Source organism: Carcharodon carcharias, chromosome 15 (assembly GCF_017639515.1).
Source record: "Carcharodon carcharias isolate sCarCar2 chromosome 15, sCarCar2.pri, whole genome shotgun sequence".
NCBI lineage: Eukaryota > Metazoa > Chordata > Chondrichthyes > Lamniformes > Lamnidae > Carcharodon > Carcharodon carcharias.
Window position 1 is genome coordinate 38,223,552 of NC_054481.1, and position 17,567 is coordinate 38,241,118.

Consider the following 17,567-nt stretch of genomic DNA (forward strand, 5'->3'; position numbering starts at 1 on the left):
GGAATAGCCTGGAGAGAATGGGAAAGTCATGGATGAGGGTCAGATAGGCTGAGAAAATAGGAGTTGCATCAGAGCCGATTCAAAACTTAGACTTGCATGTTCTTTTATTGACACATGGGATGTGGGCATCACTGGCATGGCCAGCACTTATTGTCCATTCCCAATTGTCACTGAGAGGGTGGTGGTGAGCCATCTTTTTAAACTGCAGTCCATGTGATGTAGGTACACCCACGATGATTCTTATTTGACATTTTTTTACTAACCTGGTACAACTGAGTGGCTTGCTGGGCGTTTTCTATTTATTCTTTCATGGGATGTGGGCATTGCTGGCAAGGCCAGCATTTGTTGCCCATCCCTAATTGCCCTCGAACAGAGTAGCCATTTCAGAGGGTAGTTAAGAGTCAACCACATTGCTGTGAGTCTGGAGTCACATGTAGGGCAGGCCGGGTAAGGACAGCAGGTTTCCTTCCCTAAAGGGCATTATTACTATTAGTGCATTAGATGGGTTTTTGTGATAAAAAATGAGACTGGATTTCAATTTCATATTTTATTAATTGAATTTAAATTCCAACAGCTGCACTGGTGAGATTTGAACACACCGATGCCCAAGCATTAGTCTGAGCCTCTGGATTACTAGTCCAGTGACATTGCCATTATGCTACGAGCTCTGCCCCACCACCACGACCAGCATCCCTCACCACCTGCTATTTCAGGGGGCAGTTCAGAGTTAACCACACTGATGTATAAGAATGAATCTGTGAATCAGCTTGTTTCTTGTATGACGATCCAGTATCCATGGTCACCCTGACTGAAACTACTGTTTTATTCAAGATTATTCAATTGAATTTAAATTTCCTTAGCTGTCATGATGGGATTCGAGCTCACATCTCCAGAGTATTATTCAAGGCATCAGAATTACCAGTCTAGCAACATGACCAATATGCTACTGCTCCCACAAGATAGATTAAGTAAGTTGGAGCTGTCCTCCTCGGAGAATAGAAGGTTGTGAGGAGATTTGATAGAGGTGTTTCAAAGCATGAGGGATTTGGACAGAGCAGATAGAGAGAAACTGTTCCCATTGGTGGAAGGGTCGAGAGCCAAAGGAATTCACTAACTGAGAGTGTGGTGGAGGCAGATTCAATCATGGCTTTTGAAAGACAATTAGATAATTATCCAAAGAGAAAAATAATGCAGGGGTTCGAGGAAAAGGCAGGGGAATGGGACTAGCTGAGTTACTCTTGCAGGGAGCTGGCACAGTCACAGTGGGCTGAAAGGCCTCCTTTTGTGCTGTAACCATTCTATGATTAAACAGAATAACTCGCCTGCATCTTGTAGCATTATCCCACACCTGCATCATCCTATAGCTCAGGATAGAGCATCATCTCCCTGTAGTCTCCTTCTTTTCAACTATCCTGCAAGGACCTTGCTGTTTGACTGCTCTTTATCATGTCTCTGTTCTGCTGTAAAAGTCTATCACTCTGTGTCAAAAGGCTGGCCCATTTTACCTTCTCTCACAAGCTGCCAGAAATCAGAGCTTTCCAAAACAATGGTGTCTTTCCGAATACTCAGACAAGGCAATAAACCACTAATTGTTTAAACTCTGGGAAAAATAGCTTCCACTTAGCATATTAATGACCTTTCATCCTGGTGTGCTTTTTTAAAATTGTGAAAATATGTATTGTTAATAAAATGCCCAGCAATATGAGTAACTTCTTCTAAATACTTTCTGGAAATAAATGGTGAAAATAATCCAGAGACGTTTCGAATTCCAATTATGTTTTACGGACCTGTTTCTGTTTATTATCATGTGTATAATCAATGGAGACTCTCAGTTTGGCTTAGCAAAGCTTCCTTTCCTTCTTTGTCATGTGTACATATGACAGAAACCATCATTTCTATTTTCAATAAAGCATAAGCTAAGACGTTAAGCAGGTTCTGAAATAGCATTAAATAAATTGCCTGGCGTGAATGAAGAGGGAGGGAAAAACATTTCTTGTATTATACATTGGAACATTGTTTATCCTCTGTAAAGATTCCCTTTGTTCACTATTCCTGGTGAAATGATAAACATGCTCTAGAGCGACAGGAAGGAAATCATCTCAAATCTTAGTTACCCTAAGAATGAGAAGGTGGACTCTTTTTTCCATTGAAATCACTCCAGCGGTGCTAATTACTTAGAATTACATCGGCATTAGAGCACAGAAATAAGTCATTTGATCAGTATTTAAGCGCCACATGACCTTTCTCCCACCTTACTTCATACTAACCTTATCAGGATAGCACAAAACATTACAAAGTATTTACAACATAGAGACAGGTTGTTTCATCCAGTAAGTCTTTGTTGACATTTATTCTCCACATGAACATCCTCCCACTCTTCTTGATTGCATACCATGCCCTTGTATAATTAACTTGCCTCCAATTGATTATGGAATACTGGGAAACATTAAGGTGAAATGGTCCCAGATTGGCAGCTCGCCAGGTGCACATAATGTATGGACAGTTGTGAAACACGTTGGCGCGCAATCGCACTGACATGCCTGGATGATCCAACTTGGGGGGATGATTCCAGCGAGCAGGGCTTATAATAAGAGGTTAAAGCATTGAAATTAGATTCCCAGCGTGTAAGACAGTGGGAAGCGTGGCCTGCCATTTTTGGATGGAACGGACGATCGCAAACTAATTTCACAATAGCATGCAACCGATTTTTGGCCTTCTTGTCATATTGTACCCCCCAAACCCCACCTGCCATGATGCCCAACGCCAAGAGGGCTGGAAAATTCTGGCCTTAGTATCATTTTTTTAGGGCTTTGAGAACATTTACTTAATCATTAGACCCTAACTGGTCAAACAGAGAATTTGCTGTTGATTCTAACAGAACAATAGTTATATTACCCTCAATGTGTTGGAGGTGATGGAATGAAGGGTAATCAGGCTGTCTAGTGTCCCCTCCTCCATCTCTTGCCAATATATGGTGTAGAGACTGTGCAGTTGCTGTGGAATTTGGATGTTGTGATCTGGAAAAAAACAGAAGTAGCATCAACTGCTATTCACAGACAAGAAATGTGCAAATACTACACAAACCTTGATTCAGATGAATTTCACTGTAGGAATCTCAGGACATTACATTTGAAGGACGGTCACAATACTATGAACCCAAGACAAATTCTGCCAGTGTTCAAAGAAATCTGAGAGATTAAATTAAGAGTCCACACATGAATTTTATATCATCAGAACACAAATAGCAAGTCCTTCTCCCATTACAAATCAATGAACAGGCTACAAAAGACTGTGGGCCAGCCAGGATGGGTGCCTTTCAGACAGCTCCTCTATCTTTATATTCCATTAATCTATCAAACAGTTATTTTTGTCTGCCCTGATCTGTGCAATCTATCCACTCCCAGCTTGGTGTCAATTATCTGTGACCATAAGTTTCCAATTATATGCGTTGTTCTTCTTGGAGAGGAGATCTGATGGAGGTTTTCAGAATCATGGGGTGCCTGGGCGGAGCAGAAGGCTGTTCCTGTTGGTGGGGGTGCTGAGGACTGGAGGGCACTGATTTGGGGTGATAGGAGAGGGGGGCAGCGCTGACATGAGGCAAGGCCAATTTTACACAGTGAGAGATTAGGATCTGGAATGCACTACTGCCTAGGAGTATGGTGGAGGCAGATTCAATCGAAGCATTCAAAAGGGAATTGGATCATTACCTGAATCAAAAAAATTGTGGGATTATGGGAAAAGGCAGGAAAGTGGGACTGAGTTGCTCTTACAGGGAACTGGCGTGGACAAAATTGGCTGAATGGCCTCCTTTTGTGCTGTAACCATTCTATGATTTTATGATTCAAGCAACATATGAACAGAAGGAGGCGAATTCAGCCCCTTGAGCCTGTTGCACCATTCAATTAGACCATGGCTGATCTGTACCTCAACTCCATTTACCCAAGTTTGATCCATTTCTCTTGATACCCTTATAAACTAAGGTATCAGTAGCTACAGATCAAGGTGTCTGTCTTGGCTCAGCACCAGCATTATTGTGTTCCACTCCAGAGACTTAAGTACAAAATGAAGGCTGATATTTGGGGTGCTGCCTTTTCGATAACACCTGAAACCCCAGGCCCCACCAGCCATCACAGTAAATGCAAAAGATCCCACGACATTATCCAAGGAAGAGCAGGGGAGTTCCCTTGGCCAAGGCTTATTATTCAACCAACATCTAAACCAAATCATTTGATTCATCGGGGCTTGCTGTGTGCAAACTGGCTGCTGCCAATTTCCTACATCAGTGACTATACTTCAAAAGTATCTCATTGGCTGTAAAGCGATTGGGACATCCTGAGGTTGTGAAAGGTGCTACATAAATGCAAGACATTCTTTCATTCTTGTAATGCCTCGTTCTCTGTCTTGAACATTTCAATTGTCCCAGCATCCACAACCTTTTGGGGGAAAAGAGTTCCTATTACCCTTTGTATGAAAAAATGTTTCTTCCTGTTTTAACTACAATTCCTCCTTTCTCTAGGTTCTCTCACAAGCAGAAATTTCTTTTATGCATCTGCTCTCTTTCATATCATGTAACCTATGAAACACCTCAATTAGATCATCCCTCAACCTTCAAAGGAACACAAGATAAGTTTATGTAACTTCTCTCATAACTTAATCCACATCCCCTGTGCTTCTTTCTGCCATTCATCATCTGTTGTATCTTTTCAAATTCAGTTACTTACTTTTGACTGGCATCTTTTACTGGCTCTAGCTACTGCTGTAACACATTTCTGATGACTGCCATTAACCAATTTTGATGTGTTTAAAATAACTGGGCCAATGTATCACACAAAGGAATTTCCTACGTGTGTGTTAAGCACTGAACTCGCAGCCTGATTTCATGCCGCCTATAACAAATGTCATTGTCCTAAGGCCTCTGTTTTAAAGCTCTACTGAATTGTAGCAATGAACTTTTGCCATGAATACCATTTTAGAAATCGAACAATTCGAAAGAATGACCATTACTTCAGTCCATTGATTTCTACATGAGATTATGATAGCAAGATTCTCTGGTTCTCAATTAACCTTGTAACTTTAAATTTTGGATCAGGAGACCAAGCCCATGTGCAGGCTTATGTCCCATGACAATGCTGACTTGGTTACACAGCCAGTGCCATGTGGCAGCAGCTCCATGGTACAAATGTAGGGAGGCTAGGAATCCTGCAGTGAGTAACTCACTTCCTGACTCCCCAAAGCCTGTCCACCATTTACAAGGCACAAGTCAGGAGTGTGATGGAACAGTCCCCACTTGCCTGAATGAGTGCAGCTCAAGAAGCTTGGCACCATCCAGGACAAAGCAGCCCGCTAGATTGGCACCCCTTCCACAAAAATTCAATCCCTTTACCACTGAAGAACAGTGGCAGCAGTGTGTCCCATCTACAAGATGCACTGCAGAAACTCACAAACACTCCTTAGGCAGCACCTTCCAAACCTACGACTGCTACCATCTAGAAGGACAAGAGCAGCAGACATATGGGAACACCATCACCTGGAAGTTCCCCTCCAAGCCATGCACCATCCTGACTTAGAAATATATCGTCATCCCTTCACTGTTGCTGGGTCAAAATCCTGGAACTCCCCCCTTAACAGGACTGTGGGTGTACCTACAGGGACTGCAGGGCTTCAAGAAGGCAGCTCACCACCACCTTCTCAAGGGCAATTAGGAGTGGGCAATAAATATTGGCTGAGCCAACAACACTTACATCACGTAAATTAATTTAAAAAAAGTTATGCTTCAGTTATATAGGACATTGGTGAAACCACATCTGGAATACTGTATACAGTATTGGTCTCCTTATTTAAGGAAGGATGTAAATTCACTGGAAGCAGTGCAGAGAAGGTTTACTAGACCTATACCTGGAATGTGAGGATTGTCTTATGAGGAAAGGTTAGACAGGCTAGGCTTGTATCCGCTGGAGCTTAGAAGAATAAGAGGCGACTTGATTTCAACCTTTAAGATCCTGAGGGGTCTTGACAGAGTGGATGTGGAGAAAATGTTTCTTCTTGTGGGAGAATCTAGAACTAGGGTCGCCCATTCATGACAGAGATGAGGAGAATTTTTTTCTCTTAGAGTGTTGTTAGTCTTTGGAGCTCTCTTCATTAAAAGGTGGAAACAGAGCCTTTGAATGTTTTTATAACAGATGTAGCTAGGTTATTGATAAGCAAGGGAGTGAAAGATTATTGGGGGTAGGTGGGAATGTGGAGTTGAGATTACAGTCAGATCAGCCGTGATCTTATTAAGTGGTGGAGTAGGCTCGAGGGGCTTACTCCTGCTCCTAATTTGTATGTTCATATGTTTATCTAATACGCATTCCTCTTTCCCAATCATCAGTCCAACTAGTCCTCTTCTCCGGTACACATTCACTACATTTCCCTTCTCTCCCCTTTGAAACATCCTGTTTCAACCTCTAACCTCAGCCAATTCTCTATGTCAATGGTGGCTCAGTTGGTGCCCTCGCCTCTGGTTTCAAATCCCACTCCAAGGTCTAAGCGCAAAAATCAAGGTTAATGCTCCAGTGCAGTACTGAGGGAGTACTGCACAGTTGGAGATGTGGTCTTTTGGATGAGGCGATAAACCGAGGCCCCATCCCTGAACCAATATCACAAAAACAGATTATTTGGTTATTAGCTTATGGCTGGTTGTGGGAGTTTGTTGTGCACAAATTGGCTGCTGCATTTCCTACACTACAACAGTAACTATATTTCATTGGCTGTTAAGTGCTTTGACACATCCTGAGGATGTGAAAAGTGCCATATGTAAGTCTTTCTTTTTCTTTTTGCCAACATGTTGAAAATAAAACTTAAGTGATGATTGACTCATGCAGTACATTACATGTACTGTATAAAAACTAACATGCATATATAGGTAACATAAATGCATATGCAATTTAACACTAAAGCAGCGATAAATCAGTGTGAAAATCAGGTATCTCAGGAGTCAATGCATGAGCCTGGATCAAGATGGAGCATCTCAGCAGAAACTGGATCATGTTCTCTGCTACCAGCAGCTCATATTATCCGTGTAGAGATTCTTCCTGTCTCTGTGCTTATCAGGTCAAGGACATCAGGCATGAACCTTGCTAATACAGTTGTGATTACCATTGATCTAACTTCCGAATCTAACATTCCTGTAGGGTCACACATGTAAACATTGCATGAATAGAATAAACACTAATCATCCTTGCCTTTGAAAAGGATGCAGACTGATCACATCAGACTGCAAGTTTGAAGGAGAGTCAAATGTCTAGTCCTTTTCGCTTTCCTCCTGATCTTTACAGATTCAGACACAATTCTATGTTTAGCTCTCAAACTATTAAAATAATGCATTAACATTCTGTTACAATTCCAAATTACAATATCCTGGAATTATTTAAATTGCTAAATACTCAGAAAGAAGTATTATTGTCCATTAATCTTGTACCTGAATCAGAAGTTATTGTAATTTGAATTTACAGTCCCTCGACTCTACCCATACAGCAGATTTATTTAAGTATATTTCTAAGTGACACTTGACTTAGGGTCAGTTAGAATTACTGGGTTTGATCTTAACTTGGCCAGATCAATGTGAATGAGGTACTAATGGCTTCCAGATGGTGTTGTTAAACTTAGTGCCCGATTAACATTGACGTTGCAGCTGCCAACATTTTTAAAGGGCCTACTGTTTGACACCCAAGGAGTTTGTCTGTTGGAGACAGTTGGCCCTGTTAATATGGAAATTAATATCCTATAACATGCACAAGATCTCGACTGCCATTTTGGTAGGCAACTGGTTACACAGCTTCATTTCATGGTTTGACCAGCTTTACAGTCAGTATTTTTTTTTATTCATTCATGGGATATGGGTGTCGCTGACCAGGCCAGCATTTATTACTCATTCCTAGTTGCCCTGGTTCAGGGGGCATTTAAGAGTCAACCATATTGCTGGTCTGGCCTACATGTGACTCCAGGCCCACAGCAATGTGATAGACTATTTCAGAGGGCAGTTAAGAGTCAATCAAAAAGTTGTATCAAAAAGGAATGAAACCGGATGGATCACCCAGCATCGACTGAGGCACCAGGAATGACAATGGCAAGACCAACCCTTTCAACCCTGCAAAGTCCTCCTCACGGAATCATACTTTATTGCGATGATGAATTTTTTAAAAAAAATTTTGGGAATATGGTGGCATTCTATAAAGAAGACTGTGTGTGTGTGTGTGTGTGTTTGTGTGTGTGTCTATGGGTAATTAAACTGGGGGAAGGTTAGTAAACAGGTTGGGTTTTAAAATTTGCATTACTTGATTGGTAAGGGCTTGACTTTTCAGCTCTTAAATTTCAATGGGAGATTAAAGGACTTTTACAACTTATAAAGGTTTCATAAGTAAACAAGGGAAGGCTATTAAAGTTTATTATATTTATTATTAATAGTGGAGGCACAGGAAGACATGAATGATTTTTATATTTTAGAAAAATTGAGATCAAAGAGGTGCTTAGGACAATGGAGTTTAGGATAAAATGGAAAAAAGATATTTAAGGAGATGTTTAGTTGAGTTGAGGTGGCTGTGTCCTGTGACCAGTTCTGTGCTGAGAAAAGTTATGAATTTGAAATAGCCATCCAGTTTCAAGCCAGAAAAGTCTTTGTTTTCAAAAATCAATCTGTTTCTGAACTTCCTTCACATTTCCACAGCAGAGTGGAAGAGAACGAGAAGTCATGTGGTATACTTTATTAAAGTAGCAGCAGTTGTTGCCTTGGGTAATATTACTGGATTTTTAAGGTTAAAACTCTATAAGGGAGCTGTTGCTGAGAAGTTTACTTGTGTGTTCTATCCAAGTGGGTATTGTATTGGGGAGATGTTTTGTAAGACTGTTTAAACTGTAATTTTACACTTATGTGTGTAAGTATTTTTCCTTGTTAATAAATGTTTAAATTTTAAAATAGTAAAAGTGTTACTGGGATTCTACGCTTCTGGGATCATTTTCAAAATACAAAAAATGTTATGATTAGTAAGACAAGTTTCCCTCTGGAATTTGGCTTGCTCAGCAAATAACATCAGCTGCGGTTGTAATAGTTACAGAAAATGTCCCAGACCCAACCACCACCTTCCCTGGATCTGTCCTGTCAGTGGGAGGGACATGTTGGTATACAGTTGGGAAGGAGTTGCCCTGGAAGTTCTCAACATCAACTCTGAACCCCAATAAGTCTGATGACGTCAGGTCAAACATAGGCAAGGAAACCTCCTGCCTATTACCACCTACTGCTCCCCCTCAGCTGATGAATCAGTACTCCTCCAAAGTCACAAGGGCACAGAATGTACTCTGGGTGGGGACTTCAATGCCTATCACAAAGAGTGGCTCAGTAGCAGCACTACTGACCAAGCTGGCTGAGTCCAAAAGGACATAACTACTAGACTGGGTCTGCAGCAAGGGGTGAGGGAATCAATGAGAAGGAAAAACCTCCTTGACCTCATCCTCACCAATTTTCCTGTCACAAATACATCTGTCCATCACAGTTTTGGTGGGAGTGATCATTGCACAGTCCTTATGGAGACAAAGTTCCGTCTTCACATTGAGGATACCCTCCATTGTGTTGTGTGGCACTACCACCGTGCCAAGTGGGATAGATTTCGAACAGATATAGCAACTCAAAACTGGGCATCCATGAGGCGCTGTGAGCCATCCAATGCAGCAAAATTATATACAACCACAATCTATAACCTCATGCCGAACATATCCTCCACTCTACCATTACCATCAAGCTAAGGGATTGGCCCTGGTTCAATGAAGAGTACAGGAAGGCATGCCAGGAGCAGCACCAGGCATACCTAAAAATAAGGCATTAACTTGGTGAAGTTACAACACAGGACTACCTGTATGCCAAACAGCATATGCAGCATGTGATAAAGAGAGCTAAACTACCCCGCAACCAATGGATCAGATCTAAGCTCTGTGGCCCTGCTACATCCAGTCATGAATGATGGTGGACAATTAGACAACTCACTAGAGGAGGAGGCTCCACAAATATCCCCATCCTCAATGATAGGGGAGCCCAGCACAGCAGTGCAAAAGATAAGGCTGTATCATTGCAACAATATTCAGCCAGAAGTGACGAGTTGATGATCCATCTTGGCCTCCTCTTGAAGTCCACAGTCTTCAGCCAATTTAATTCGCTCCACACGATATCAAGAAATGGTTGAAGGCACTGGATATGGCAAAGGCTATTGACCCTGACAACATTCCAGCAGTAGTACTGAAGACTTGTGCTTCAGAACTAGCTGCAACCCCAGCCAAGCTGTTCCAGCACAGCTACAACGCTGGCACATATGTGGCAATGTGGAAAACAGTCCAAGTATGTCGTACATAAAAAGGACAAATCCAAACTGGCCAATTACCGCCCCATCAGTCTACTCTTGATCATCAGCAAAGTGATGGAAGGGGTCTTCAACAGTGCTATCAAGCAGTACTTACTCAGAAACAACCTGCTCACTGATGCTCAGTTTGGGGTTCCACTAGAGCCACTCAGCTCCTGATCCCTTTACAGCCTTAATCCAAACAGGGACAAAAGAGCTGAGCTCCAGAGGTGAGAGTGACTGCCCTTGACATCAAGGCAGCATTTGGCCGAGTGTGGCATCAAGGAACCCTAGAAAAACTGGAGTCAATGGGAATCAGGGGGAAACTCTCCACTGCTTGGAGTCATACCTAGCACAAATGTAGATGGTTGTGGTTGTTGGAGGTCAATCATCTCAGTTCCAGAACATCCCTGCAGGCGTTCCTCAGGGCAGTGTCCTAGACCCAACAATCTTCAGCTGTTTCTTCAATGACCTTCCTTCCATCATAAGGTCAGGAATGGGGATGTTCGCTGATGTTCACACAATGTTCAGCACCATTTGCAGCTCCTCTGAAGCAGTCCATGTCTAAATGCAGCAAGACCTGGACAATATCCAGGCTTGGGCTGACAAGTGGCAAGTAACATTCGTTCCACACTAATGCCAGGTAAAAACCATCACCAACAAGAGAGAATCCGACCATTTCCACCTGACATTCAATGGGATTACTATCAACATCCTGACCAGAAACTGAAACGGACCCGCCATATAAATACTGTGGCTACACGAGCAGGTCAGAGGCTGGGAATTCTGTGGCTAGTAACTCACCTCCTGACTCTCCAAAGCCTGTCCACCATCTACAAGGCACAAGTCAGGAGTGTGATGGAATACTCCCCACTTGCCTGGGTGAATGCAGCTCCAACAACACTCAAGAAGCTTGACATCATCCAGGGCAAAGCAGCTCGCTTGATTGGCACACCATCCAACGCCTTGAAACATCCACCCTCTTCACTGCTGATACACAGTGGCAGCAGTGCGTACCATCTACATGTTGCACTGTAGCAACTAACCAAGGGCCCTTCCAACCCTGTGACCTCTGCCACCTAGAAGGACAAGGGCAGCAGATAGATGGGAACACAACCACCTGGAAGTTCCCCTCCAAGCCATTCAACATACTGATTTGGAAATATATCGCTATTTCTTCACTGTCGCTGGGTCAAAATCCTGGAACTCCCTCCATAACAGCACTATGGGTGTACCTACACCATATAGATTGCAGTGGTTAAGAAGGAAGCTCACCACCTCAAGGGCAATTAGGAATGGGCAATAAAAAAACTGCTGGCTTTTCCAGCAAGGCCCATGGCCCATGAGAGAATTTTTTAAAAATCCCTTATCTTACAACAAGTTGTATTTACATAGTATATTTCGCATAATGAAACATTCTAAGCTGCCTCAGAGGAGTGCTACCGAACAAAATTCAGCACCGAGCAAATGGAGACATGAGGGCATGTAACCAAATGCTTGGTCAAAAATGTAGGTGTTATGGAATATCTTATAGGGGGAAGAGATAAGAGTGCGGAGAGGCTGAGAGAGGGAATTCCAGATCCTAGGGCTTAGGCAGCTGAAGGCATGCCTGCCAATGATGGTGCAATTAGAGTTGGGGATGCTTAAGAGAGGCCTGAACTAGAGGCGCGCATAGCTCTCAGAGGGTTGTAGGGCCGGAGGAGGTTTTATAAAATGCAAAGAGAAACCCTTCCCAATTTCTGTGCTGTTGGGTTCCAAATCAAAGTCAATTGGAAGGACAGCCCCTATCACTTATGAGGACATGCTGGTGTCAACACATTGCACAGTGTCCGATATATCTGAAAGTCTATCAGCAGGGGCTTTTCAGTTCACACTCAGTCTGATCTTCATAGCTTTACAGAGGGTGGTTGCCAAATTAGCAGAAAATGGTGCAGATGGGAAATGAGGAGAAATTATTTTACACAGAGAGTTATGATGATCTGGAATGCAATGTCTGAAGCAGATTCAATTATAACTTTTAAAAGGCAGTTGGAGAAACATTTGAAGGGGAAAAAAAGCAGGGCCATGGGGACAGAGCTGGGGGGTGGGATGAATTAGATAGATTGTTTTTGCGGAGCCAGGACAGGCACAGTGGACTGAATGGCCTTCTTCTGTGCTGTATGATTCTGTTTGCGATTCTTGTTGTAAAGGCAAAGGCTGTTTAGTGTGATTACAGCATTAATGCTATTGAAAGGCAGATGGGTTACAAAAAATATTTATTTCTTAGAAGTGTTATGTTTTGCTTTTTCTAAAAACTTAAACCTTAGCTACAGAAACCAAATTATATCAAGTACATTGTTTGCGAATATTTTTCCATTCTTGCATCTGGGAGACTTTTAATTGCTAAGTAACTCAGAATATCAATAATAAAATATTTATGAGCGTCTGCTTTAAATACTGCAGTTGGCGTCTTAATTTCACGCAAGGGATGTTTAAACATTATTACAAATCACATCAAGAATTTCAGAACTGCAACTGTGGGACACATTTTTTACAAACAAGGACTTCAAAAAATGTATAATTAGAGCCAATTAAAAACTATCAAATCGGCAAATTCAGAACAGCAAAGAGCAAAGCATCGTCGAGGCTGCGAAGAGCAAGTACTAGCACTTATTATATAACGCCTTTCCAAACCTCAGGATGTCCCTGAGCACTTTACAACCAATTTTACTTCTAAAGGGTACTCAATGTGGGAAACATGGCAGCTAGTTTACAGTGCAGCAAGACCCAACAGCACTGAGATAGTGACTAGATTGTCTGTTTTAGGCGTGTTAGGTGAGGAATATTGGCCAGGAAACTAGGTTAAACTCCCCTGCTCTTCTTTGAAATACTGCCCTTGAATCTTTTCCATCCAACTATGAGGACAGACAAGGCCACAGTTTAATGTCTCGAGTGAAAGACAACACCATCTGACAGTACAGCCCTCCATCTGTACTGCATGGGAGTATCAACCTGGTGTTACGTGCTCAAGTCTCTGGTATGGGGTTTGACTTAGAGGCAAGAATGCTACCCAATGAGCCACAGCTGGCACCTAATAATAAGTCAGCTTAAGAGCCTAAAAAGAAAGGTTTAAAAGATGCTGTGGAAAAAGCAATTTAACCAAATAATAATTACTTAAAAAGGCAACGTCAGACTTCTGTTAAAATTTCAACACTATAATTTACTCTTTTAATACAATCACTTCAAACTCCACAGAATAATTTGTAATTAAGCAGTTTTCAGGCTTCTAAGATGATTTTATTTGGAGTTCTGCTGTCTCCAAACCTTGGCACTGTTCAAAGTGGCTTTCTTTTTAAACTGAACAAGTTAACTATTTATTTTCATGGAAGAGTTATCTAGTTGTTGCATGTTTCCCTCCAGAGATGTCAGTGCCATTGGACTGATGGGAAAGGCATGGGGAGAAGGGCCAAACCAGCCCATAGAATCAACGAGGACTCCCTCAGAGCCTCCATCCGATGTGAGCAGCTGATGCCTACCCCAGTAAGAAGAGGAAGCCGAGCCAGACATGTGCAGCATGGGAGGAGGTGGCCGAGAAGGACAGCAGTGTTGGGCTGGTCAGAAGGACTTGGTCCCAATGCCAGAAAAAGCTTAATGACCTAATGAGCGTAGCCAGAGTGAGTAAGGCCTCAGTATGTGCAAACTTGTGCCAGTGTGCTACAGGGCTCGCTCGCAAATGCAGGAAAGTCATTTTGGTTGAATCTCAAAGGCAGAATGATTCAACAAGAACACAGCTTCTTCGATGATGCCATTGTGCATTTAAGGCTTTGGTCCAATTGTAGGGTGGGTGGTTGGCAGGATGAGCATATGGCAGATGAGTACAGCGTCCATGCTGGCACACACTTAGCTAAAAATGGCTAGGCAGCATGCCATAAAATAATCTGAAACTATTAATGAGTGCACTCTTATGCTTCTTTTCAAGTGAAGTGAGACCACAATGCCTATCTCTCTCAGATACTTTATAGCTCTGGGAGATGGCCAGGAACAAAATATAGCACTCAGCAGAGCATTCAGCAGCTAAGAAAAGGTCTCTAACTCATATGGTTTTAAAGTGGATAGTCCTTTCATTCAAATAAGCACTCTCAGAGGTAATAGATCTACTACCTGCTAAGCTGAGACTCAGGGATCAGCTACAGCTTTTAAACCCATCCCAAAAAGCTACCCCTTAAAAAAATGGCATGGCTTGAATCTGACTCTAAAGGCGTATTATATCGTTCACACAGTATTATGACAGTCAATTGGGCCATTAACGAACTTAAGTATTCTATTAATTGACATTTACATAAAAGTTAGAACCCCGCCCATGTTAAGTCCGCCTGGTGGACATATTATACAAAACTGATGTGATGACGTCGGGAACGCCATCAGGCCCAATGTCATCATGCCCAAAAATACATCTCTAGACACAGGGAACGCTCCTAATTTGAAAGCGTAATGTTCTGCACAGGGGTGAATTTAATGCCCTCCTGCATTGTGGATTTGGTGGCGGGGAGCGTGGTGGGTGGAGATCCTGCCACTTTCCTGCCACTGCCCAATTAATTCTGTGGTGGGAAGGCCCATGGACAGCCTTTCCGGCCCATCGCCAATTGAAGCCCTTAAATGAGCAATGAGGAACTTAGAAACATAGGACTTGGGAGGAGGAGTAGACTATTTGGCCCTTCGAGCCTGCTCTGCCATTCAATAAGGTCATGGCTGATCCGATTGTGGCCTCAACTCCACTTTCCTGTCTACCCTCCATAACCCTGGACTCACTTGTCTATTAAGAGCCTATCCAACTCAGCCGTGAATAAATTCAATGACCCAGCTCCACTGCTTTCTGGGGAAGAAAATCCCACAGACTAAAGCCCTCTGCAAAAAAAAAATTCTCCTCAACTCTGTCTTAAATGGGAGACCCCTTATTTTTAAATGACATCCCCTAGTTCAAGTCTCCCCCATAACAGAAAAGGTCCTACCCCCATGCACCCTATCAAATCCTCTCAGAATCTAATGTGTTTCAATAAGATCACTCACTCCTCATTCTTCTAAACTCTAATGGGTATAGGCCCAAACTGTTCAATAATTCATACCCACTTAAGGGTTTCATCCCTCCACCACTGGTACTCACCCAGTAGGGGGGGGGGGGAGGGATCCCTTGTTGTCAAACACTCAGTACCTGACAGAGGGATCTGGCATCAGGAAATGGGTTTCCTTGCTGAAAGCCATGCTCCTGCCCTTGCTGCCGACACCCCTCGTTCCGCAACCTGCCCCCCACCACCCAAATATCATCACAGGTGCACTGCAGGAACTTACCAAGCCTCCTTAGACAGCACCTTCCAAACCCCCAACCACAATGATCTAGAAGGACAAGGGCAGCAGATAGTTGGGAACACCACCACCCGGAACTTCCCCTCCAAGACACTCACCATCCTGACTTGGAAATATATCGCCATTCCTTCACTGTCACTGGGTTAAAACCCTGGAACTCCCTCCCGAGCAGCACTGTGGATGTACATACATCACATGGACTGCAGTGGTTCAAGAAGGCAGCTCACCACCACCTTCTCAAGGGCAATTAGGAATGGGCAATATATGCTGGCCTAGCCAACAATGCCCACATCCCATTAGGAATCAAAAAAAACAACCTGTGCTTGGGCCCCTCGGCAATCCAAGGCCTTGGGTAGGTGTTATACTGGCAACAGCCACCACCTCCCCACTGGCATTGCCGAGCTGCTGAAGTCTCCCGGAGTCCTTGAACCCGGGGAAGGCCCAGTTAAATGTCTGATTGGCACGTAATTCGGTGGGCCTTCCTGAAAAGAGCCGATGTGGGGTTCTCACCAGCTATCCAGCCACTTGACTGTTCGGACTGCGCTCTGGGAATGGAAACGTGGAAGATACAGTATTTGGATAAACAATTTTTATTACTTTACAACTTTTTATCACTGCTTTATGTTTCAGGTAAATATTTCTATCGGCGGTGTTTCCTTATTGTTAGGTAGTCTAACATCATTCTGTAATCCAGAAAATTCCAAACTCCAGAAATGATCCAAGCATTCAAACTTGGAGAGGTTACTGTGCAGCAAAAAAACTGGAGATTCCACCCCCATCTTTCTAACTCAAGTGGTTACAGCAGCAACAAGCGTAACCAAAGAGACAAGGAGGGTCACAAACTCGAGATTCAGCTCTTGCTCTGTGCTGAAATCATTGATCTCAATTCGGATTGTAGCTAACGCCCTAAGTTGGCCTCAGTATCCCTGGAGAAGGAAATGAGAAAAATTTGGCCATGCTTACATGGTCATGGCCATGCACCACAATGATAACATATATCATAGCCATATTTGTACTAGGATGTGAACTTTACACAGCAGGAAACAACAACGCTAGTGAACCAACTTATAAATTACTAAGGCATGAATTGCACTAACATTTATTAGCCTTATTTGGCTATGTTTTATTGCTGCCAATAGATTTAACAGGAAGCAGTATAAATAATCTTTTCCAACTCTGTTGCGTAGGCTGGACTTTTTAGCATTACATTTCATAACTGAATAGGTAATTAGGATTTATAACCATTGCATTTTCATGGAGAAAATATGATCATATATAGGCCTCAAGTTACATGAACCAAACTATTTTCAGCATGAATGTTTAACGACAGCAGTTCCCAGAGGGTAAAGGAGTGCTACACACGATAGAAAATTCCAGCAACTGAGTATATTCCTATATTCTGAAGATATCTAGACTTTAACATTCCTGTTTTCCTGCACATAAAACATATACAAAGGGAGCAAAGATGTTGGATTAGAAGCGAATGTTTGGTCAAATAGCCACATAAGATTTTGCAGATCTATCCACTTGTCTCATTACTTGCCGAACAGCCCAAGTAACTATTTTTCAGGCGTGAATATTTATAATGTGCCTCGTTGGTATATTAGACCGTGAGGGGACCATTGCATTCATGTCTGTTATGCCCCCTCAATATGCAGTTTCAAAAGGAGTTGCCAGTTGGGATACCAACTCTGGGTGGATGTATTCCTGGAGGTTTCATCACATGTACCCTTGCCTCCGACTGCCCCACCCAGTCAATCAACTTTTCTTCTCTTTCTCTAATATTTTCATAATTAATAATCATGTGCTCAAAAAAAAATGGAGAAAAAAAAAACCCTCTCTTTTTAGTGCCCCAAGGCTGAT

General features: G+C 42.6%; 1 protein-coding gene across 6 annotated transcripts in view; it reads right to left on the reverse strand.

The window, feature by feature from the left end:
• si:dkey-26i13.8 (kinesin-like protein KIF19) overlaps positions 1-17,567 on the reverse strand; it is a 183,537-nt gene that overhangs the window by 36,593 nt on the left and 129,377 nt on the right. For all 6 annotated transcript variants that reach the window (XM_041205921.1, XM_041205923.1, XM_041205919.1 and 3 more), the window contains one exon: positions 2,896-3,017. In XM_041205921.1, the coding sequence (XP_041061855.1) occupies positions 2,896-3,017 (122 nt within the window). The remainder of the gene's footprint in view (positions 1-2,895; positions 3,018-17,567) is intronic.